The following is a 26,020-nucleotide window of genomic DNA, read 5'->3' on the forward strand; positions in this document are numbered from 1 at the left end:
TTGAGTTAACATTTCACATATCAATTCATTACTTTATTTCATTCAAAATTCAAATTAAATTTCTAAAGGTTCTCATCCCTATCCATAGAAAATTTTCTTTTTAATTATTATTTTTTTATTAAAATTTACTATTTTTAGCACTGATTTATTGATTTTCAGTTGAGGGTTTACATATACATTTATTATTTCATGAATCAATTCATTACTTTATTTCATTCGAAATTCAAGTTAAATTTCGAAAGGTTCTCCTCCAATTTATAGAAAATTTTTCTTCTTAATTATTATTTTTTTATTAAAATTTATTATTTTTAGCACTGATTTATCGATTTTAAAATGAGGGTTTACATACATATTTATATACACACAATTTATATATATATTTACTATTTTATTTTATATATAATAAATATTTTATAAATATATAATTTTTTTACTTGAGAAATAATAAATATAATATGAATGCGAAGAAATCTCAACCAGTAGCCACCCTAAAAATAACTGCAAAATGCCGGGACCCACCAAGAAATAAACCCACATCCTTAAACCCTAACATCACTTTTCTCTTTGGCTTGCCCTTACAAGCACAAACAAAACCTTCCTTCCTCCTCCTCTATCCCTTCCACCAAAAATTTCTTCTTCATTCTTTAAACACCCACAGAAAGCTAACTCTGCTCCTCATGTCGTCATTACAAATAAAGAAAAACTACAGGTGCGTCCCGTCTCTGCAGCAATTCTACAGCGGAGGCCCTTTTGCTGTCTCTTCTGATGGTTCCTTCATTGCTTGCGCGAACGGGGACGCTATCAAGATTTTGGATTCTTCCAACGCATCAATAAAAGCCAGCATAGAGGTTGATACAGATTCTGGTCTAACCGCCTTAGCTCTTGACCCCAATGATAGATTTCTTTTTTCTGCCGGGCACAGCAGGCTTATAAGGGTCTGGGACTTGTCCACTTTCAAATGCATCCGCTCTTGGAAGGTATGTTTAATTTTGACTATTGCTGTTTTAATCGAAGTTGGTTAGATTTAGAAATCGATTTTGCATTGATTAATGAGTGATTACTTTAGTGGTTTTGTTTTGGTTGGTTGATGTGTTATTGCGATTGGGCAGGGCCATGATGGTCCTGTGATGTCAATGGCTTGCCATGCTTCTGGAGGGTTGCTTGCAACTGCAGGAGCTGATAGGAAAGTACTTGTATGGGATGTTGATGGTGGCTTCTGTACTCATTACTTTAAGGGGCATAAAGACGTTGTGACTAGCATTATGTTCCATCCTGATACCAATAAAACTCTGGTAACTTCTATGCAACTTATGACAACACTTCTTACCGAGTCATAATTATGTTTGCTGTTGTTGTTGTTTCCTTATTTACCTCTACCCCTTGTGTGGTCTGCACTCGATTTAAGCTCTTCCTCTTGTCTCAAGTCTAATGTTGAATTTATGATAACTGGACAACATATATGTAAGTTAAAGACTAGAATTTATATTTAAGTTCGAGGTTGCTAATACTATGCATCGCTTTTTCCTTTTTATGGCTAACTTTAGAACAAAACAATTTCTCACTTAAAATCAGATTTGGGGATTGTAGTTCCCTCATGAGACTGTAAAAAATGTGTGCAGTCACTTGGTAGAGACAGAGGACTAAAGAATGAGGATTTACCAAAAATTATCTTGAAGAGAGGAGGATTGCTGAAAGTGCTATTGAAAAACTCAGCATAAAACCCTATGAAAAAGAGGGAGAGTTTAAGTTATATTGAGCAATGCAAACTAGGTTATTGTGTCATGTCACTGTTAATTTTAGGGATATTGTCATTGACAAAAAAACAACAGAGCAAAGACAACAGAAAAAACATAGGTAGGTAACAACTTCCTTCAAATCTTAACGAATGCCTACATAGTTAACCAATTATTAATATTCAAGTGTGAAACTGAATTAGTTGGCTCTTGAGTAGTTTAATGGGATATTTTACCCTAATTTTCGTTTAGCTTCTTTTCAGATTCTCCTTAAGATTTGTCTGGGCCTTTTTATAAAATTGATTAGGCAGTATGTGTTTCAGTGGATCTTGAATCATATTTGCTGGATGGCCACAATATGAATGTGTGTCTTCTCTGCATGCATGGTGACATTTCCTAACTTAAAAAGACTATTAGTGGGTTTTTTTTTTTTAATAACATCAAATGGTCTATATAGTTAGAGCACGGGATGATTTTAGATTGCTGGATGAATTAATCTTTATGAAGAAGACATGTTTTTTGCGTGCTTCTATGCATTTAGTTACTGAGGCTACTTTTTACTTGTGTTATAGCTGATCTTTTTGGCTGTTTTCTTATAGCTTTTCTCAGGAAGTGCTGATGCTACTGTACGAGTTTGGGATCTTCTAGCAAAGAAGTGTATCGCAACATTAGAAAGGCATTTCTCAGCACTTACGTCTATGGCAGTGTCTGAAGATGGATGGACATTGCTAACTGCTGGAAGAGATAAGGTACGACTTAACTAATCTTGATAATATCAAAAGAAATATGTAAAGTTTACTTTGCTTAATGTTGAATTAGGTTTATTTAGGTAGTGCTTGGTATGTTGGATAATATTAATTGAACTAGATTAGACAGGATAAATAACTTTCTTGTCTTGTGTTTGGTGTGCTTTGGATTGGACTAGACAATTTGTTTTATTTGTGTTCGGTAGACACTAGACGGGACACAACCAACCCAAGGCCTGGACCAGTCCGAGCTTAAAAAAATAGAGGAATGGTTGATCCGACCTCACCAAGTCAAAAATCCGGGTCGACCTGGGACCCAGTCAACCCGAGATAAAACACATGTAAAAAATCCTTTGATGTTTTTTTGATTTTTTTTTCAAAACGAGGTTGCTTTGATTTTTTTTTAATTTGGGTCAAATCAAGTTGACCCTCTTGACCAGTGACCCAGATCAACCTAAGTTGACCCTCCTGACCCGTGACTCAGGCCTTGCTATGTTTCGACCTTCTAGTTGAGTTTTAAAACTATGATAATACTCATTTTTATTCTATTGTTGTCTCAAGTTAACCTGAGTTGATCATCCCGACCCGTGATCTAGGCCTTGCCTCGAATTGATCCCCTAGTTGGATTTTAAAACTATTATAATAATTATTTTAATCCTTGTGTTGACTTGGGTTAATGATCAACCCTATTTATGACCCGGGTCCTGCACCAAATCAATCCTCGAGTTGAGTTTTAAAAATATGATAATAATTACTTTTATCCTTACGTTGACTTGGGTCAACGGTCATCCTGACCTCAGCCTAGCCTCGGGTCGACCTTCAAGTCGGGTTTTAAAATTATAATAATAATTATTTTTATTCTTACATTAACCCGATCAATGGTCAACCCGACCGGGGCCTTGTCTCTGGTCAACTCTCGAGTCGGGTTTTAAAACTATGATAATAATCATTTTTATTTTTACGTTGACTTGGGTTAATTGTCAACCTGACCCATGAGTCGTGCCTTGCCTCGGGTCGACTTTCGAGTTAAGTTTTAAAACTATGATAATAATTACTTTTATATTTATGTTGACCTAGGTCAATGGTCAATGGTTAAACCGACCTGTGACCTGGGCCTTGCTCCGAATCGACCTCCGAGTTAGGTTTTAAAATTATAATGATAATAATTATTGTTATCCTTATGTTGACCTGAGTCAATGGTCAACCCAATCCGTGACTCGTGCCTTGCCACGGGTTGAATTCTTAGTCGGACTTTAAAATTATGATAATAGTTAATTTTATCCTTATGTTGAACTGGATTACCCCGGGTTAATCCTTGTAAAGAGAATTTGTCCTACCTTTTTTTATGGGACAAATTTCTTCACTAGAACAACCTTGAACAAGACAAAAAATGATTATTATACTGTCCAAAGATTCACCCAACAACTTCACAAAAAATTATCATGTCCAGTACATCATTGTCCAACACACCAAACACTATCTTAGTATGCTGCAGTGGTCTCAATCTGCAAATGGCTTTTTTGCATATGCAAGCTGTTAACCAGAAACCAATTTCTCTGTGATTTTAGGTTGTAAACTTGTGGGACCTTCATGACTATGTATGCAAGATGACTATTCCAACTTATGAAGTGCTGGAAGGTTTGTGTGTAGTTAAATCAGGGACTGAGTTAGCTTCATTTCTGGGTTCATGCAATCAGCAAAGTGGGAAGAGGAGAGACAGGTCATCACCAATTTATTTTGTCACAGTTGGTGAACGTGGGATTGTACGAATATGGGATTCTGAATGGTAAAATATACAGATGCTTTTTAATTAATTAATGTGAAATCTATTCTACTGGATGCTTTGGGGACTGATTTGCATGTTTTATCTTGAATTGTGCTTTTGAGATTGAAATGTACCATATTAGTTCATTCTTATTATTTGTTTGTTTTGACAGTGGGGTTAGCTTGTATGAACAGAAGTCCTCAGATGTTGCTGTCTCCTCTGACACAGATGATTCTCTGAGAGGCTTCACTGCTGCTGTTATCCTTCCATTAGATCAAGGGTTACTTTGTGTGACCGTTGATCATCACTTTCTGTTCTACTCTCTACTTGGACACCCTGAAGAGAAATTCAAGTTAATTCTGAACAAGAGGCTTGTTGGGTATAATGAAGAGATTCTTGACATGAGGTTTCTGGGAGAGGAGGAAAAGTTTCTTGCTGTTGCTACAAATCTTGAACAGGTAAGTTGCTAGTTAATTTCTGTTACCTTGATCATATATGTGCTGATATCTGGAGGCTAGCAATTAATATAGTGTACTTGGATATATGGTTTGGTTGCTTTGAGTTTTATACAACAATTGGTAGTTAGCAATTGCTGCTTGTAGATGCTAGATATTTAGTATGATCACTGGATTAGTTTTTGGCCATAAAGAAATAGATGTTTCTTGATATGTTGATCTGATAAGCATCTCTTCTATAGTTACTCTCCTTTCTTTTAATACTCCCATGTCCATGAAACTGCTGGGTATTTGATAGTCAATGTATACTGATCTTGGCTAAATTAGAGTGCTTGGGTTTGTTTGTAATGTTATAAATTCGAAATTCTATTTGAAGTGCTGCTTCCTAACATGTGTCTCAATTTGCACAATGCAGGTTCAAGTGTATGACATGGAATCTATGTCATGCTCCTATGTATTGGCAGGTCATACTGAAATTGTTTTATGCCTTGACACCTGTGTATCAAGCTCTGGAAGGCCACTTCTTGCAACAGGAAGTAAGGACAACAGTGTAAGTTTCTTGTTTTTCTACAAAATGTTGTGGTAAACGGCTTGTTTGTAATTTTCCCTTTGCTGTTATGCACTAAAATAATTAACGCAATTGTCTCTTTTTCTTTGGTATTTGATCTTAACAATAACATGCTAGTTAGTTATTGTGTTTAGTCTCTATTTGCATTTGAAGTTATGCTAAATCTCTTAGTCTGTTCTGTGAATAGGTAAGGTTGTGGAATTCAGAGAGCAGAAATTGCATTGGTGTTGGCACAGGTCACATGGGAGGTGTTGGAGCTGTTGCATTTTCAAAGAAGTGGAAGAATTTCTTTGTTAGTGGTAGCAGGTGAGCACTTTCCCAGGCAATTCTATTTATTCATTATTTGGATTTCACAAGATGATGCTCCAGTTGTGTTCCGTGGCAGCAATATTGGATAATGAGAAAATGTTAAGTGTTGAGAAGTCATGTTGCCTATATGATATGTATCTTTCTGTCTGAGAAATCAGTCTAGTGTAATGTTAGAGGTCTTGAGCCTCAACCACAAGTCCACAACAGTGCAGGTTTGAGTTTATGGAGCAGCCAATTCTGTGAAAATGCTGAAAAGTAGGGCTGTCTTCAATAGGTTATATTTATTGGGACTTTTGATGGATACTGGCCTTTTTCCTCTCCTAAGACTGATGCACATAGGAGTTTGGTTTGATTCTCTAGTTGTCATGTTTCTTTTTTCTTCTTCCCCTGATCATCTTAATCTTCTTATTGTTTTACCCCCTTTGTGCCTTATTTAAGCCAATCTGAGATTTTTCTTTTTAAGAATACTTATGTTGATATTTAGCTTACTCATAAATCGCTAAATGTGACAATAATTCAATATGCCTTTCTGTTCCATTTGCTGCTGCTGCTGCTGCTGTTTGAAATAATATCATTATAGAATTGGATAGTATCTTTTTATCTTTAGTTTACACTTAATAGTCAATATTTTCTCTTATTTTGAATGTCACTAAATATCCTATATAATGCTTTTGGTTAGCGATCGTACCATCAAGGTGTGGAGTTTAGATGGTATCTCAGATGATGCAGACCAGCCTATAAATTTGAAAGCAAAAGCTGTGGTGGCAGCACATGACAAGGATATAAATTCGCTGGCTATTGCACCAAATGATAGTTTGGTTTGTAGCGGTTCACAAGTTAGTAGCCTACAAACCATTACTTCTCTACGTAGTTTCTATAAATTGTCTGTCGTTAATTGTTTAATCCTGATTTTTTTGTTCAGGACCGGACTGCTTGTGTGTGGAGGCTGCCAGATCTGGTATCTGTAGTTGTACTTAAAGGGCATAAAAGAGGAATATGGTCAGTAGAGTTTTCTCCAGTTGATCAATGTGTTATAACAGCATCTGGTGATAAAACAATAAAGATGTGGGCTATAGCTGATGGGTCATGCTTGAAAACATTTGAAGGGCACACATCAAGTGTTTTAAGAGCATCATTTCTTACTCGTGGAAGTCAATTTGTTTCGTGCGGTAATGCAGTTTATGCTGCTGCTTTAGTTTTTCTTTTAAATTTTAAATGTTTGTGATCTTATTTTAAATCAGCTTGAATAAATATTTTTAGGTGCTGATGGTTTGGTAAAGCTATGGACAGTCAAAACAAATGAATGCACTGCTACATATGATCAACATGAGGACAAGGTGATGAATCATTTTTTCTTTCTGAACCAGTTGTCTCTAACTAAAGCTCTCGTTTTCTACATTTATCATTCTGGATACTGATGTGTAAAACAACTGAAACACTGTAGTGAAGAATTTTTAGGCTCTTACAACAGCACAACTGTAAATATGATCTCGAGTTGATGATCTACATGCAAGTGGGCAAGAAGTTTACTTTCTTCTATGCATGGCTGCATGGATGATTATCAATTTGTTGGGTCGCAGAGGATATCAGTTATTGCATTAACCTAGATTTCATTTGCTCTCATACAGTATGATTTCTATAGAAGGCAGAAGTATGTCCAAGTAACAGTGCTAAATGATCATTAATATGGGAGGTCAGGTTTTACCATTGTACTAGAAATCATGAAAGGTCAACTTTGCAATGCGGCATCCTTCCTTGACTGCTTTCAAAAGTAAAAGTGAGGGGGGACAGGAATGAAAAGGGTACTCTTGTGACTTGTAATCAGTCTGCCGTGGCCTGGGTAGAGTTTGAGGGGAGCAGGGTTAGTTTAGGATAGAGTATGCATCTGAAAATAATGCTTATATTTTGATGATCTTTATTAAAGAAATAGACAAATAGTTATTCAGGCTCCTTATGGCTTTGATACCATTTCTCTGATGAATGATCCTTTTAGATTATTGAAACTAACACAAAATAGTAATGATGTGGGCTGAGCTAGATGGGTCAATGGGAAAAGCTGCGTTTGTGCCTGGTCCTTGACAATCTGTATGCATCCAAATACCCCATCAGGGGTTGGTAAGGTGTTGCTGATTCGGCTATTGCATGATTAGATCTCTTTCTCAAGAGTGTTTAGACCATTGCCACATCATGGTTATTTTTGTAGTAAATGTACTTGATTGATTGATTTTTAAATGTACATGAACTCATGTACAAAAAATTTGAAATATAGGAATAGAAATTTTGACAAAGAACAGGCACTAAATTTACTATTTTCTCTCCCCAAACTATACTTTTATAAATTTACCTCTTCCAATTTTTTGGATAGATACTCAGACAAATTCTGTTTTCTGGTGCAAGCAGCTCATGTAGTTGAGAGGCTTTGTAGTCATTCACTAATTTTGTGGTGCTCATCCTTTGCTAATGTAAGATTTTGATTTGTAGGTTTGGGCCTTGGCAATTGGAAAAAAGACAGAAATGTTTGCAACTGGCGGTGGTGATGCTGTTGTTAATCTGTGGTATGATTCAACTGCTTCAGATAAAGAGGAAGCTTTCCGAAAAGAAGTAAACATGTTCAACTCTGTTGGTGTGCTATTTTTGGTTGTGCTTAGCAAACTAGAATGAATTATGGAACCTTACAAGTCGTGAAGTTTTATTATCTTGGTCGTACAATGCCTAATGTAGTTACTGTGTTGGATGGTGCTGAATGATGTCATATCATTTGAATTGTTTTTTTAGTTTATTAATAATACTTGTTGGGTATGTGCAGGAGGAAGGGGTATTAAGAGGTCAAGAATTGGAAAATGCTGTGTTAGATGCTGACTACATTAAAGCTATCCAAATAGCATTTGAACTTCACAGGCCTAATAAACTTTTTGAGTTGTTTGCTGAACTTTGCAGGTTGGAAATGATATTTCATCAATAAATATGTGCCTGTATGTGTTTTCTGTATGCTATCCCATTAGCTTATTCAAGTATCCTGCAGGAAGAAGGAAGGTAGCAGTCAGATAGAGAAAGCCCTCCATGTTCTTGGCAAGGAAGAAATTCATCAACTTTTTCAATATGTTCGTGAATGGAATACAAAGCCAAAGTTGTGTCATGTTGCACAATATGTGTTGTTTGGAGTTTTCAACATCCTTCCTCCAACAGAGATTCTTGAGGTGATTGTCTGACTTATCCTTATTTCAGTTGTTCATGGTAACACATGCATAAAAAGCATTTCACTGGATTCTGTAATAATCTCTCATGGGTCAACTGTTTCAGTTTAACATAGAGATGGCTCATAGCATGCTGCATATCACAGGCTTCTAGATACTACAAGTTTAGTCATTGTGTAGATACTCATACACCAGATTTTGAATACAGAACAATCCAAATATTGAAGTCTAGTTAATAGTATTTGTTGCTTCGGCGTCCACTACATACAATTATCTTAGCATAAATAATTCATAATAGATCCCTCTAAGCTTGTTTATTGTGTTTGTGTGTGTAATAATACTCTTGATGCTTGTTGCATGTTGCAAAATCCATGAATATACATTTTTTGCTTATGGGAACATAATTAGGTGGTTGATGTGAATTTTTTAATCACTCTTGGTTGCTGAAGGGATAATTCTACTGGTATTTCATGGGGTTCGGCAATTCATTCTCTTAGTTTACTTTTGTAGAAAAAAAAAATTAATCAAACATCATTTATATAATTTGTCAACTCTAGATATGCACGTTCAACTTAGCAGTGTGATGGTATCAATGTTCAGATAAAAGGCATCGGGGAACTTCTTGAAGGTCTTATCCCATATTCCCAAAGGCATTTAAGCAGGATAGACAGACTTTTGAGGAGCACATTTTTGCTCGACTACACCCTACATGGAATGTCAGTTATTGAACCAGATACTAATGCAACAGAAATGAAAGATGCTGATCAAGAGCAAGAGCTGACTTCAGAATTGTTGAAAGAGAAGGCTCCCTCAAAGAAACGGAAATCAAACAAATCTAAAGATAGTTCAAGTAAGAAAGTCAAGGGTGCTGCTTACACAAGCGTTTCTCCAATTTCCTTGGAGGCATAGACGCATAGCACAATTCATATGACTGCACTCTGTGATCTGTTTGTTTTCGCGTACAAGTAGGGGTTTGCTTTCACTGAAGACAGTACAAGTAAGTAAGCTGTTTGTTTGATTCCGCAATGCTTTCGCTGTAACAAACGTTGTATGAAAACCAATATTTCTACCGGAGAGTGTTGATTCTCGTTGTTTTTTGACCTGTACAAAATTGACAAAACTCTACTTCCCTCGTCCATGTGAGTGGTGTAAGAGAGTTTTTCTTCTCTGGTGAAGTGACAAAACTCACTTTCAAATTTAGACTTGAAAATATATTATGTTTCAGTAGAGAAGATAGTCCAATACTTTACTCAAGTTGCTAGACAATAGTAAATAGTCCAATAGAAAAAATAAAAATGAAAAATATACTAGCTGCCCTAACTAGAAATGAAAACAACACATCAAGGCATGAAAAATAATATTCATTATTTTGAGTGTATTTCTTGCGTTGTTCTTCCAAATACAAATCCAATTCACCATGATGTTTTGAGTGGAAATTCCCAGAACAATTCATGGAGTGTCAGCTTCATCCTTCCAAAGTGCGTATTGACACCATCACTGTAAAATCTTGAATAACAATAACGCACACAAGTCAACTTAAAATGAAGATCCAAAACATCAACATATATAATTCATTAAATGAAATCCTAGCCAGCTGGAAGATCCATGCAAAATTGTTATAGAGAGAGTTGTTAATTTACATGAAAATAAAAATAATTAGAGACTAACTTATATTTAAAGGCCTTATCAAAATTTAATTATAAATTTATATGCATCAAACTAATACTTGTTATTTTTATATGAATAAGTTAATACATCAATATAAGTAATATGACACCGAACCAGAAACATTGGTTACGCGCGTATATAATTATAAACGATGGAGGATAGCCCAAACCATTGAGAAATTGGACTTTAGCTTATGTTTTTGGGCTTAATTTATATGAATTTTTAGTTAAGGTTTATGAATTTGGTTTTATTTGTGGATTTGATTTAATTATTGTTGGATATTTTATTTAATGGGCCATAAGCCCAATCGTTTATTCTAGTTAGAGTTTTAGTATAAATACCCTACCTTTCTAAATGTTAAAGAACTATTGATGTTTAATGAAATTTGTAGATTTTGCATCTCCCTACTTTCCTCTCTTTTCTTCTTTGGCTTTTTTCTTCTCCTCTTCTTCCTCTAGGCTTCTTTCTTTTCCCGGCTTTAATTCTTTTGCTTGTTGTCCCGCGTCAATTACATGTCTATATAGTATGTTTGATGTTAATAAATTGATTGGACCAAACTTTTTAGAACGGTATTGAAATATGAAAATTATTTTTTAAGAAATAAAAAATAAGATGTTCTTGAAAATGATGATGATGATAAAATTAAGAGTGAATGTCAACTTGAGAGAAGGCAACCTTCAATTCCCCCCACCTTATTTTTCTACTTTATCTTCGCTCTAAAGCAATAAGATCAGAACTGTTGAGAGAGAGAGAGAGAGAGAGAGAGAGAGAGAGAGAGAGAGAGATCTGGCCGTTGAAAAAAAAGAAAGAAAAAAAGTGGGTAATTGTTTTTGGTATAAACAGATCCATATAGTTTCTTCACCTACTGTGTTGATTGCTAACATGTCCTCATCTTCTGGGACATGGAAAATTAAGATCCATTTCTTACAGAATGGCAAGAATACCCAAATCAGTGTTCATCAAGTTCAGTGACGCATGCTTGCTCAGTGCTCTGGCAGTAGTTGAACTTACTATACATTGGTTGCTGAGAAATGCTCATATTTCTAATGGCCGAACTGTACAATGCTATTGATGGATGCGGTCAGAAAGAAAGCTTGCTCTTTTGTCGTTAACTCCAGTTATTTTACGGTTCAAATTCTACCTGTATGATCTACACATATTATGATATCCTGTTTCATCCATTTAAGCATCAAGGGGACAGCTGCTCTCTATTCTCGATGCCTGAACACTTTCAATCCTTAAAACTCAGAAATCATAATACAGAGGTGCAACATCCTTGCAGAAATCCATAGGCTTAAACATTACAGACAGCTAGAGATAAAAATTACAGAGTCATGAGAGTTACATAAACAGTTGCTGATTGCTGGTGTAAATATTACTCCCAGTGATCAAATCAACTCGGGGGAAAAGGTAGTTTGTTTCGTACTTTCTAGTTTCTAGCTTATGTTTCCTATCAGTACAGAGCATTGATAAGAAACTGTTTACACGGACTGGTCAAGGCCAGAGAGGTCCGAGCCCGTTGAACAGATCTTCCTCAGTACTGGAAGTTCCTGGGCCATTGTCAGTGTGTAGTTGCCCTGTAAGAATCAGTAGCTGGTCATAATATGTGAATCCATGGTTATAATCCTGCTGATCATAACCGGGGAACAACTGCAGATGTGGTGGTATTTCAAGGTCCACCTGTAGAGGGAATAAAGAAAGCATCAGGCTTAGATAGACATTAAAAGACTCAGCTATCGAGTCTCACCACTTCTGGTAATGTAAATTCTACAACATGGTTCGCAGAAGCAGAAGCTGCTAAGCAATTTGTTCCACCATCATCACAGATTAAATTGTCAGTCTGCTGATCTGCACATCGATTTTTAAGATGATATTAGAACAGATGTTATTATAGGTTGAAAGATCACTCTAATACAATTTTCAAAACCAGAACCTTTATCAGATGCTGGAGGACTACTAGCCTCCTCCTCTGTCTCTTTAACCTTCTTATATGATCCTTCGGTCTTCTTGTCTAGCGTCTTCATCATTACTTTACAGAGAACCAGAGCTGTCTACAAAAGTTGGATGGGTAAATAGGATTTATATTAGAAAAACACAACAAAAAAAAAAATCGTATGATTGATAAGAATATGCTGCGTCTCTTACACACACACACACACACTCTATATACGTACCAGGTCCCGGCAATTAGGTAAATTGAAACTTGCACTGAACTCGTGCATCACATACTTGAATCCATCCTTGATACAGGAATGAACAAAAATCTTTTTTGTTCCAATCACTTCCCCATTAAGTTCAGATGTTACTTTACAATCCCTTCCTTTAGCTTGCCATGAACCCGTATTTGTTGACCTATTGATTCTCCCGTTATTTGTGTAGGAGTTCTTAGCATGGAGAGGAGAAAAGAAATACCCTTCTCGATCTTTTGAATTTATCCCTGCAAAAATCATTTAAACGTACAAATTAAGTTCACAAAATGTTCATAGCAGGAAGAAAGACAAATATTTAAGAGTGTCCATCTGCTTACAGGGTAAATCCCAGGGATCAAACTGGTAGATATCAAGCTGGGGGATTTTGCTGACTAGGTGATCATTTCCAAGTAACTTGTATCTTAGAAAATGATTTATTATTTCTTCGTTGGTCGGACTAAATCTATCTCCAACGTCAGATGCTAAACATGTTTCCTTGCTTGTCATCTTTTACCGCTAAATATTCATGCCTTCAAGAGATATTTAGCACAAAATTAACGAACAACAACAAGTAATCACAATATGCTACAAGTGCAAGATGGAAAGGGGGGAAAAACAGCAGCTCTCTCTAGCAACTTCATAATAGCAAAGTAAGAGATATAAACTCACACGTTAGAAGCAATCCTTTCATTCCTCTTCCTAAAACAGGAATCGTAAATGGAGATGAAGCTTTAAATTGAAGAGAGGCCGAGAGCACAGGGTTTTTTTAGATATAAAAAGTGGCTTACCTGGTGTGAGCGGCCGTGGCACCAGAGGAGCAGATGAAGCACATTTATATAGAGGGGGGCGGCAACAGTGCTGCCCAGACCGCGTTGAGTCACGAGTCAAGATTCCATTCCCGAATTAAAGATGACAGACGCAAGGGACTTTGAAATAATAACACTACCTTCCATCCCCCAGAATTTCTCTACAAGTTTTGTAGGGCCCGCTATCTTCTTTTTCCATGCATTCCAGAACGTTCTCACACAATCCCGATCCAGTATCACCTTCACTACGAGGGAGAAAGCTGAGTGGAGAGAAAATTTGAGAGGAAGAAGAGATACAATACTAAAATTTACTTTAGAGTTTGGGATTTTTGCAAAGGATCTAACTTCATCTTTTTTGTTATTGTATTTGTAACGGCAGAGATTGTTTTAAACAAATATTTGATTAAAAGAACAATACATGATTTTGGCAAAACTCTTAAATTTATCTTTATATTTATTTTTATCTCTGTGTTTTTAATTTGGTCAATGAATTCTTGAAGTTTTTGTTTTTTTTTATTACGATCAACTGGTACCTGTGATCTCTAAATTTATCTATTTAATCAAATAACTATTTCTATCAAGTCTCAATTCTATTATAAAAATTATGATATTATTAACAATTAATATATTATTTTTTATATTCGTGTAGAGCTTATATCATCAAATAAATTATTTTAGAAAAATATATGATTTTAAAATTTAAATTTTTTTAGAAAAATATATTCGTGTAAAGCTTATATCATCAAATATATTATTTTTTAAAAGAACAATATATGATTTTAAAATTTAAATTTTTTTTCTTTACTTGAAATTAATATATTTTTGATATTTTTAGATCATTTTGATGAGTTAATATCCAATATAATTTTTAAAAAATAAAAAAATATATTATTTTAATATATAAGTGAACAACATTTTAAAAAAACAGAAGGATTAATTGAATGAATTAAAAGAATACAAAGATTAATTTATTAAATTAAAAATATTGTGATAAAAAATAATTAAAACACAGGTGTAAATTTAGAGTTTTGAAAAAAAAAATTAAAAATTAAAGATGATGTGACGACTTAGGAAAAATAACACCGCTTTCCCTCTCGCAAAACTTCTCCCACCATCATATTTTACGAGCATGACACTCTCTAACAATAGAAAAGCAGAGTAGAAAGAAAAATTGAGAAAACAAAAAAGATAATACTAAAGTTTAGTTCAGAGGTGTGGTTGTAGAAAAATATTAAAAAAAATTGAAACTCAAGAAAATCCATCCAAAAATATAAAATAAAGTTTCAATGTTGAATGTTAAGTTTCACTTTTAATTTTGAAATTTTTGCAATTTCAACTTTATTTTTTTTTATGTTTATGTATTTATTTTTTTCAAACGTTCAAGATTCACTATAAAAAAACTCATTTAACCAAAATACCCAACTTCATTACATTAATTTACTTTAAGTATATCCATTACATCCAAATCATTTTTTGTCATTAGCTAATGAAATGCTTCTAGACTTCGTTGAAGCTTGCATTCATCTTTTTACAGAAAAATATTCTATAATCTAATTTAGGTGAGAAACTTCACCCTTTTTTTTTAATATTTTTATGCTCCCTCAAATTTTATTTTTTTAAAATTTTGGGATTGTTTTTCTTAAATCTCAAATTTTAGAATCTATTTTAGTTGTGGACCCAAATTAACAGTGTCATCAAGGATTTAATATGATCAAATTCAGAGAGTACAAGGAACAACAGTGACTTTTAGCCAGCATCAAAACTTTCCACTCATTGTCATTCTCTCGATTTTCCTTCGTATTTCCTAACAATTTAATGACCCTTTTTTCCCCCCAAACTTTCTTTCCTATCTTTTTTGTTTCCCCCATTTTCCCTCCACTGAAAACATGTTAAGCCAGGAAAAAGATCGAGTATGAATTAGAAAAATAAAAACTAAAAGATAAGGATTTCGTAGTTAGTAATTAGCAGGAATTTGCCATTCAATGCCTGGCAAGTTCCGTTCATTCTCCAATTGTTGAACACAAGATGGATTGAGGTTTTTATTTTTATTTTTTCCATCTATAAAACCCTGCAGAGGAGGGAGGGGACATTAGAGACAGATTTCATAGATGTTGTTATGTTTAAGCCCTAAAGTTGGATTTCCTAGAAAACCAAGCAAAAAAGCTAAATTATTTGGTACACATACTAAGTACAGGTAAACAAAACAAAGTCAGACGTTTCTCTTCAAAAAATAAAAATAAAAAGGGGTTTCGTCGTCCCCCTTTGATCAAAAGGCTGGATCAAAGGCTGCCTGCTCACCAGCAGCAGAGCACCAACTCTGCAATAACAATAGAAACGAAGAAGTTCTGAAAACTGCACTATATTTTTCTCCAATTAATTCACAGATATATCAGAAAATACCACAAAATGATAGATAGATAGATCAGAAAAGGGCTCTAACAATTTGTATCACGGGGAGAAACAAGGCATAAAATAAACAAATTTCTTGTGCATATTCTGAGCTTATTATAACCACATGCACGACAGTAATTAATGGCCTCCATTGTTGGCAAGAAAAAAAATAAAAAGAAAAATCCAAGGTGAAATATAATAGTTCTGCTGATTTGATTTCTGATACTATGTGAAGTAATTTTGCTTCCTAACAAAGTGCTAAACATTTACAATTTGATATCAGCAAGGCAAAATATCTTTCTACAATGGTCAATCCCCAAACAGGGCCAACAAAAGTCATTAGGGACGCACCATATAATAACCATGTAGAAATAAGCTAACTCAAGTCCCGAAGTTTTGAAAACAGGTGAGACCATCTTAGTTGCTAGCTGATTATGACAGCGTATATGAACAAGGGATTGACAATCCAGCTTGTCATTAGACATGATAGATGAAAGATTTACCTCTGAATAGTAACAAACTTATATACACTTGGTAAGTATCACCCTTTTAAGCTTTCCGGTGTAAGAAGCCCCATTTGTTCAGCTAGACGATTCATATGTTGAATATTGTCCCATCCATTGTCCTGCCATGATTGCAATTCCTGCTCCTTGCTCATGCTACTTTCTGGAGAGCTTGAATTAATTTCATCTGTCTCCCCATTGAGTGGGCTTGCTGTAAGAAACTGTTCCCAGAACACATCATTAATGCCAGGAAGCTTAGGGTTTCCATCCAGAAAGACTTCCTCATCCTGGCTGGGAGAGAGAGCATCAGTTTCTATGGGCACTGGCGCATCCAACACAGATGACATGGTGTCAAAAAACTCTGCATTCCCCTTCTCAGACCCTGCAATATTCATGTTAGGACCTTCAGCAGAGCCTCCGGGCACAATTCCTGTCATTGCAGTGAAGTTGGGCAGGATGGTATTTTGCCCAGAATTATGCATGCCCATCTCATCAGTATAATCTGTTTTAATATAGTCGGTTGCCACAGAAGCAGGAGATTGGACCTCAGAAATGGCAGTAGTTGAATGGCTGGCTGGGAACCCAATTTCCATAGGCAAATATGATGGCCCAGAAGCTGTTGGAACCTCTGAAAGCATCACTCCTGACATCCGAGTTGAAGAGCTCCCACTGTCTAATCCATTGGAAGAAGGATGATTACCGATCAGTAAGGGACCAGAATTGTTCATCGATGGTTCCAGCCTAGGTGATGAGTTCATCTTCAGGATCTGGTGCAACATTGCTTTTGCTGCTTCATTCATTGAAGAATGGAACTTGATAATCTGCCCATTAGGAGATGTTTTGCATTGCACACCAGCCAAATTCTCTTCCTCCTGCCTTGGAAGTCTCCTCTTTTTACTGGCACCAGCAATGCGTCTGTTGCTCTCATTTTGCTGCTGTACAAGCTGACTTAAGAAGCCTGGACTCTGCATGGCCTTTGCAAGGAATGACATCATTTGTTGCTGTCGCTGCTCCATTCCCTGTACACGTTGGCCCACAGTGTGCAACTGGTGATCTGTGGCTTGCTGCTGCTGCCTCAGTCTAACAAGTTCCTGCATGAGAACATTTTTGTCTCGTTTAAGTCTTTCAACCTCTTCCTCGAGCCCAAACTTCCCAACCTCAACGCATGTGGTAACCGAAGAGCTCTGAACTTGAGGTGGTAGGTTACCATGAACAGGTTTTTTCCTAGATATACTCCTCAGAAGGTGTTTTTGGCCCCTTAAGAACCCCTCATTCGCAAATTCAAAGCGATCAGGATCAACCTTCCTGAAACCCTGCTCAATCATGGTAGAAAAGGTAAAAAAATGAATGATATACCATATAAACACCATGATTGTTCACCATTATCTAGAATATTTTGATGTAAGAATGTAGAAAGCTTTGAATTTCAGCTTATCAAAAAAAAAAAAAAAAGGAAAAAGGAAAAAAGAAAGTAGAAAGCTAAAAGGAGCAACATGCAAATTCAAGGTCCAATGTCCAAACATCCACTAATTTTATATTCATTTGGATTTCACAAAATAAATATAACTTCTTGAGTTTAAGCACATGAACAAAAATAAAAAATCCATCTCCATTGACCTGCCCACTGAGCACACAATTACCGTGGCTGACAACAAGGAATAGAATTCAATGTCATAAGTGATGCATGTGCATGCTCGAAAAGTTTTACGACGATGGATAGTTAACAAATGGCAAAGATGATACCACACATTTATATCCAAAGACTGCACAGGGGCACTTTGAACTTTTTAAGTAGCCTAACTTTCCAAGTTCATGTGAGTCAGTCTACAAAAGTGCAGTCACCTTACATGATCTTTGTATAATAACCATGAATCTTGTGGTATCTAATATTTCATAATGTATTTCCCAGGAAACTTGACTAAAGCAAAAATGGCAACATGAATTTGCACTTTGTCTGATCATCTCCAGGATTGCTCTCTGACATTTATAATCTTCTACGCTACGACTTACAACACTAACAATTAAAGCTTGTTTTACAGTGCCATCCATTATCATCATAGGGTATAAAATAGACTCAAGTTTCTAGAATTGAAACAAGGAAGCAACATTTTACCAAACATTTTTCAACTGTATTTCAGATATAGAATCTGAACGAAAAATGCATAAGCAAAAAGTGATGTAAAAAATGTCCACTAGAAGATAACAGCAACCATAAATTAAATGATAAGAACACTCTATCAATTCCTTGGAGAAAAGTTTAGATTCAAAGATCCAGACTCCAATCCAGGATCAAAAAGGCAATCATAGTTGTATCCTCCAAATATTAAAATGAGAGAGAGTTAGAGACAAAGATAAAAAAGAAACATGGCATGCTTAGAATTCACCTTATAGTAAAATATCATTCATTACCACCTAACCAAGAGGACCTATATTCGCTAGAAAAACGCAAATATCAGGTAATCCACTATTTTTATGCAAATAAGCATGCATATTTAATTATACATACAACCCTGAGAACTATGACCCAAAATAAAAAAACTAAAATCTAGAGCTAAACTTGAGTCAAAATTTACAGAATACAGCTCCAGTTGAATGAATCCTGGTCCATAAAAAAAGCTTATAACAACTAATAGTGAATACACAACAAATTAAAAAAAAAAAAATCAATATTATGTGATTTCATGGAGAACTTACAAGTCACAATCTGAAGATTAAACTGGTTAAAATAGGAATTATCTCAGTTAACTCACAATACCAACACAATTATCGACAGACCATGTTTTTGCCAAGTAAAACCAGCATTGGTCAAGCATACCCGATCAAGGTATAAGTTGACCTGCAATTTTCGAGCACATGGGTTAATATACACCATGCTTTATGCACTTCTTGACAACAAAGAACAATTTGACAAGCATGCAGTCAATTCCATGTAATTCAAAAAATTCAAAACCAAGCACTCAAATGCCTATAAAGAAAATGTTTTGCACATAAAAAGAGATCAAGACAAAGTAACAAAAGATTTTCATGAGGTCCAGTGGTCAAAGCATGATGGTAGAAACAATATATTAAAGGAGAAACCGAAGGACAAACCTAGAATCAAGTAGGCTTAGGTAGTTAAAATGACAAAAGAGTGGTTTCAGGAACTGAATCAGTCATCCTATATGCTGAGTTATCCAAATCTAGCATGAGTTATCCACATATAACTGGGAATGCATGCTAAGATGAATAAGAACACTCCTCTTCAATTTTTTTATCGAACAAAGATTTATTAGAAAAAGAGATAACAGAAGATAAAAATCAGAGATAAGACATCCCTAGAAGGAATCCCAAAAAAGAAAAAACATAGATAAAATAGCTGGAAAATCCCAAAAATATGTGAACAAACCCACAACTCACCCAAAAACCATGTAGAATAATAGGGAAACAACCCACCAAATCCTGCCATTGAACAAGCAATTCCAGTTGCTCCAAGCAGAGCTGCAAATATCATTATGTATTCTAGGTCCAATAAACTCATATCTACTATTTCAACTACACCCTCAGTAATGAACCAGCACTTGCATGTGCTCCATGTAGAGCTCCATAACATCATTATGGAATTTTTCTATGTCCAACAAACTCATATATTCTATATTTGAATAAATCCAAACTACTCTCCTCTATAAATCCAACAAACTCGTATCTTCAATTTGAAGTTGAACAAACCCTGCACACACGCATGTGTCTGCAGACACACAAACAAAATGCACTTGGCACTCATTTAATTATCTGAAATCAATACCAAATGCTTGTGCGTATGTTGAACTTAAAAGATACAATCCATAGAAGCCATTAGACACCATCAATGATTCGAATAGGTACTTCTTATTTCAGATCACCTTTTAAAAACACTTATGTCTCATCGTAACGGATTTCACATTCCCTAACCACTTTAAAAGCAACTCCGGAGCTGATTTCGAGTTAATCTTGCATAATATACCAGCTTACAACTCAAAGAAAATTTATTACAAGAGAAGAATTGAAATCAACAAATACAGCGATAAATAGTAAATATCTCTGAGCAGGATTAATATGGTTTTATTGAGAAAAACTAGCAAGCCATAATGTTTCTACAGTGAGATACAGGGCAAGCACGGTCTTCAGGAAAGTTTGTGATGATAGCAACAACAAAATAATATTTCAATATTTGCTTCAACCAGATAGCATATTCCACCCAGTAACTCCATAGAAGAAATTCGACAACTCTAATAAAATGAAAAGCATCTCAAAAAAAAAAAAAAAGATGAAGAAAACTGGTTAATAATAACATAACAAGCACTCTAAAGTAGGTAATATCTGGAAGGGCGGGTAGGCAGGCAGCCACCTCACTCTTAGTGATATAGCCGGAATGAATTACTAAAAAGCTGAAAAATACATTATCTTTCATGGCATTAAGCTTGGGAGAAATGGACACACAAAATGCAGTGAAATTAACATAGTTGTCCAACTTCCGATTATAATTCAAATACAGGGGCGATCGAGAAATTGAAACTAGATCCATACACCCTAATAATAATAATAATAATAAAAACACATACGTAAGTATTCAATTGCCTGACAAAGCTGGAGAAGTTGCTGTGCTTGAAGTATTTAGGCAAAAGATCTGTTTGAAACTCTGGGACATTCCAGACCACAAAACTGTTATTGCTGCTACTCCACGACACCACTGAATCCGTCGACGGGTCGTCTACCATGTCGTAGGTCTTGCTTAGAAATGGAGGCACCGTGTTCGTGTTATTATTCCCACTATCCATTCTAATCATAAATTAAATAAGAAAGAGAGAATTATTTTTTTTGGTGCAAGGGTTTTTATATGTAGCTGTAGCACTACTACTGGAGAGGGAGAGGATTTTAGAATCAGAGGATATTATTTATTTGTCAGTGAAGATCGACGTAGAGAAAGGGTTGAAGAAGAAGAAGACTTGAAAAAGAAAGAAGGATGCCGATTATTTATATATAAAAAAAAAATAAAGTTTTTTTTTAAAAATAAGCGGATAAAATGATTTTTTTTAAAAAAAAAATCCATAATTAAACAAATCAATTTTCTCACATATTTCTTCATAATAAATTATTTAATTATTTTAAAAAATCATTTTAAATTATTTCTTCATAATCTTTCCATCTATTTCAAAATATTTTAATAACTAAATTATTTTTAAAAACAAAAATCACTAAACTAACTTTCAAGACTTTTACATATTTTTATTCATGTTTTTTATATATATAATCAAGTAGATTGAGAAGCAATTTAATAATTCAATAAATATGAGTTATTACTACAATTTTTAGACAGATTGTGAAAAGGCTCGCAGTGGTCAAATGATGGTTTCAGGACGACACTCAAATTGTCTCAATTGGTTCTCAATCCTTAGACAACACATGTGGTCAACATGTCTCTAGTTTGATATTTTTTTTTTATCTTCTCGTTGATTTTTGTGCATAACTCTTCAAATTTTTAAAATAACCCTTCAATTTATATTACTATTTGTTTTATTTGAAATAATTTATAAAATTGATTTTTTTCAATCTCATCCTCCTTTATTTATCTTTATCATTTGTCAGATCCAACCCTCATTTTTTTTATTGTTAATTGTTTCATTTGAGATAGTTTTAAAATTGAATTTGTTTTATGATTTCATTCTCTTTTAGTTTTTTTTATTCAAATTTGATCCTCATTCTTTTTATTATTATTTATTTTACTTTGGTGATTTTTGTTATATTGATTTTTTTTTCGATTTCATCCTTTAACATTAAATTAGTTGCGAATTGAGTTTCTTAATTGAGCATGAGTATAAGATTTCACGAGTTGTGAATTTGGAAGATTAACCCGGGTTTAGGAGATTCGTCTGGTTTACTTAGTTTTTTTTTCTCCTTTTCTTTTAAATTTATCTTTTCATAGTTTCATCCTACAACATTTATTTAATTGGAGATTGTGTTTCATTATTTTTTTATTTGCTTTTTATAGGATTTTTTACTGATTTTGAAGATAACCTGAGTTATCTTTTTTTTTTTATCAAAGGTAAATTAATATATATATATATATATATATATATATATATATATATATATATATATATCAGATCAAAAAATATACAAGGCTGGAGAACCAACAAGTTCATATACAAGATTTACAAAAAAAGGAACATACTCCTTGAACATGTTAGCTGACAATGGTTAGATGAGGAACTTAATTAAGGACAAGGTGTTGAACCTAACACATAGCACAAAAAAATAAACAGCGAGAATGACTAAAGCGACAACCAGAACAAAAAAAGACCTCTTAGTTACAGCACCAAAGCAAGACAAATATGCAAACTGAAAAGCAATACTAACAGCCTCAACTGACTGAGTAAGAGAAGCAGCTACAACAAATTGGAACAAAAACTCTCTAGCGAGACACCCATCAATGAAGGGGCTTTAAAGCAGAAGAAAAGTAACACAGCCAGACTCCCAAAGAATGGACAATAGCCAGACAAACAAGCTTTCCCAATCTGGGAAGGCCATCCTTAGCAGCAAAAGAGACGATGACAACTCTCAAAGTAAATAAAGAAAGATATCTCATAAAAACCACAACAGGATAAACATCCAGCACACCAAATATATAAAATCTAGACAAAACTGGAAGGAGCACCCAAATAAAAAACCCACCAAATAGATGCTAGGAGCCATACTAAAAGATAAGAAATTATTCATAAAAGTACAAAACCATGTAGAACAGAACCTGGAATCTGTGAAAGAAAAAAGGGACTGGATTGCAAGAGTTATCAAAGACTCTCTTGTTTCTCTCTTCCTAAATCAAGTAGATAAGAATACCAAGAGAGACTCTTTACATTCTACTAGCAGTGTTGTTTCTACCAGAAGAAAGATCGTGAATTGCATTATTAATGGTCGACATTCTTTTATGCAGATGAAGCCAAGATTTTATCATCCTCCGAAGAAGAGAGGTCCATAGACAACTGAAAAATAGATGATTGTGGGACTCTTCATCAACCCGACAGAAAACACACAAAGGGTCGAGTTGCAGGAAGCGAAGCCTGTCACAAGTTCGTAGCTTGCCCACAACCGCTAGCCATAAAATGAAGTTATATCTGGGCATAGACCAAGATTCCCAAACCACCTTAGCCCAAGGAATCATATCATATTTGAAATGTAGGAAATCATAGGATTGAGCAGTGAAAGAAAGTTAACCACTGCCGCAAGTAGACATTAAAGCAATTGCTTGATGCTGGCTACCGTAGGCTGCAACTATCTGATCCTTGAGGGAGATAATAGCCTTCCATAATGGCGAAGAAGTTTATTGAGAAACAACATCCTAACTAGAAACATTGGGAAGATAATAGTGATGAATCCATTGAATCCAGATAGAATCAGATTTGAGGTGGACGTTCCATAGCTGCTTAGCAAGTAAACTTTTGTTATGAGCTTTGATATCAAACAAACCGAGACCCCCTTATTTCTTGGGCAGGCAAACCACTTTCCAAGCGATCAGGGCAGAATTACTCTTCAAGACATTTCCAGTCCACATAAAATTTCTACAAATGCAAATAATCTGCTTAATGACTATGTTAAGTAGTGGAAAAATGCTCAGCCAAAAGTGCACCATGCCAAAGAGGACTGATTTAATCAATTCAACTCGCCCTGCATAGCTGAGATGCTTTCCCTACCAGCACTGGACTGCAGATTCCAGCTTCTGCAATAACAGAGAGTATTGGCTAGCCAGCAACCTATAGGGATTGAGGAGAGCACTAAGATAACGGAAAGGAAAGAGACCTTTCACAAAACTCGTGTCTTGAAGAATAACTTGCTTCATCTACTCTCCAACTCCGCCAAAATAAATAGAAGACTTTTCTCTATTAATTACCAAGCCAGAGATGTGCCCAAATGATATGAGCTATTGATACAAAAAGCAACAGATTGCCTATCTCCCCGAGAAAGCAAGATGACCAATACCTAGAGGACGACACTTAGTGTCGATACACGACGTCGGGCGACGGCTCCCTTTTTTTTTAATTTTAACAAAAAGGGTTTTTTTTCTCAATTGGGGGAAACAAAGATTTTATTGGAGTCGCCATCTAGTAATTTGAGGGAACTAGAAATCCCAAATTAGACACTGGTCCCAGAGATTCGGGTACGGGGTTAGTTATGATTAAGGGAAGGTAGACACCACCCTTAAAACATCCTTTCAAAAGAAAGGTTACCCTTACTTGTGTGTTTTTTTATTTGATTCAAATGCGATTATATTTTGGGTTTATTTATAATTATTTTTAAATGATTTACGTCGGTCCCTAAAAATAGGAGACACGTAAAAATGACATCAGTCCCTAAAAATTAGGAGACTCGCCTAAAATATTGACGTTTGTCCCTGAAAAGGAGAGTTCCGTCTGGGTTACCAAAAGAAATAATTGATATAATCCATTATATTTTGGGTTTATTGGTAATTTATTTTTTTTCAAATGGTTAACGTCGGTCCCTAATAATAGGAGACGCGTTAAAAATGACATCAGTCCCTAAAAATTAGGAGACTCGTCTAAAAACTGACGTTTTAACCCTAAAAAGGAGAATTACGTCTGGGTTACCAAAAGAAATAATAGAAATAATCCATATTTGGTATTTACATTTTTGACATCGGTCCTTTTAAAAAAAGAGACGTGTCGACTTTGGTTTTTGTATTTTTTTTACAACATGCAAGAAAATTTATATACAAAATAAAAAAATGTTAGAAATCTCAAAAAATTTACCTGAGTGTCACTGTATAGGTAAAAGACTGAAATACCCTCGGATTTCTCGCAAAATTACAAAAATGCCACTGGCGGCGTGTGTGGCACACGTGCGGTTACTGTGGGCGACATCGAGATTTTCCAGCGAGTTTTCTGTCCAACCGATGGTCGATCCTGGTAGATCTGATGTCGAGGATTCTGATGGCGGTGGTCTCGACGGCCATTGATGACTGACGAAGGAGAATCGACGACTTGAAGCTTCGGTGGCCGACGAAAATCGCGGCCTTTTTCCGGCCAGATGAGGCTGAGAAAACGCTGAAATCCACCGGGGTTTTTCTTTACAGCAGGGGATAAACCTTTCTGTGGTGGTTCGGAGGTTGGAGAAGGCCGGAAAGCGGAGATCGGATGAGAGAGAGAGCGTCGCCGGCGAAAGGAGAGAGAGGCTCCGAGATTACGCTACGGTGTGAACGAGTGTATGGTACACCGGTACCGCTGAACACTGTACACTGTTGGATCTCAGATGAAATGATCGGATGGCTGTGATTGGCTAGATTAGCAGATTGAACGGACGGTCTGGATGAGCGGATCTTTGATCTGGTGTGGCGCGGTGCACCGAAAGCTCGGTACACCGGATGACGTGGCGCAACGAGATCAAATCTTGAAATATTTCAAAGGCTGAGATGTGTCGGGATATATTTGGTATTTTTTAAATTGTTTTTTTTTTAAAACAATATCCTACCCTCGTGAAGAAAAACTAAAAAAAATATAACAGTAATTTTTTGTTTTCTTTCTTTCTTTTTTTCTCTCTTTTTTTTTTCTTTTTTTCTTTTTCCCCCCTCTGGCGAACTGTCACTGGCTATTTATAGCCACTCACAGGGGACATGCAAATCTTCAAATCTTATTTTTTAAATCACCGTTTGCTTTCGGCATTTGTTTA

General features: G+C 35.3%; 3 protein-coding genes across 5 annotated transcripts; 1 reads left to right on the plus strand and 2 right to left on the minus strand.

Moving 5' to 3' along the window:
* Positions 1–553: 553 nt before the first annotated feature.
* LOC133670119 (protein TORMOZ EMBRYO DEFECTIVE-like) lies at positions 554–10,002 on the plus strand. Its single transcript, XM_062090585.1, has 14 exons — positions 554–977; positions 1,110–1,292; positions 2,333–2,482; positions 4,048–4,265; positions 4,417–4,702; positions 5,115–5,249; positions 5,455–5,573; positions 6,256–6,412; positions 6,499–6,745; positions 6,837–6,913; positions 8,058–8,177; positions 8,383–8,513; positions 8,599–8,773; positions 9,371–10,002. Exons 1-14 carry the CDS (start codon positions 678–680, stop codon positions 9,677–9,679), a joined length of 2,607 nt encoding a protein of 868 aa, XP_061946569.1. The 5' UTR covers positions 554–677; the 3' UTR covers positions 9,680–10,002.
* A 1,712-nt stretch (positions 10,003–11,714) lies between these two features.
* On the minus strand, positions 11,715–13,790 carry LOC133669476 (NAC domain-containing protein 71-like). 3 transcript variants are annotated; one of them, XM_062089640.1, is made up of 7 exons: positions 13,416–13,790; positions 13,297–13,326; positions 12,966–13,157; positions 12,613–12,875; positions 12,372–12,489; positions 12,186–12,286; positions 11,715–12,118 (listed from the first exon to the last, which is right to left on the minus strand). In XM_062089640.1, exons 3-7 carry the CDS (start codon positions 13,132–13,134, stop codon positions 11,933–11,935), a joined length of 837 nt encoding a protein of 278 aa, XP_061945624.1. In that variant the 5' UTR covers positions 13,135–13,157; positions 13,297–13,326; positions 13,416–13,790; the 3' UTR covers positions 11,715–11,932. The 3 variants fall into 3 exon arrangements, with proteins under 3 accessions (XP_061945624.1, XP_061945623.1, XP_061945622.1); XM_062089639.1 differs by lacking the exon at positions 13,297–13,326; XM_062089638.1 differs by having other exon boundaries at positions 13,297–13,789.
* A 1,654-nt stretch (positions 13,791–15,444) lies between these two features.
* On the minus strand, positions 15,445–21,297 carry LOC133670111 (heat stress transcription factor A-1e). The gene is made up of 3 exons (XM_062090575.1): positions 20,905–21,297; positions 16,328–17,640; positions 15,445–15,750 (listed from the first exon to the last, which is right to left on the minus strand). Exons 1-2 carry the CDS (start codon positions 21,127–21,129, stop codon positions 16,366–16,368), a joined length of 1,500 nt encoding a protein of 499 aa, XP_061946559.1. The 5' UTR covers positions 21,130–21,297; the 3' UTR covers positions 15,445–15,750; positions 16,328–16,365.
* Between the last annotated feature and the right edge of the window lie 4,723 nt (positions 21,298–26,020).

Source organism: Populus nigra, chromosome 12 (genome assembly GCF_951802175.1).
Source record: "Populus nigra chromosome 12, ddPopNigr1.1, whole genome shotgun sequence".
Taxonomy (NCBI): domain Eukaryota; kingdom Viridiplantae; phylum Streptophyta; class Magnoliopsida; order Malpighiales; family Salicaceae; genus Populus; species Populus nigra.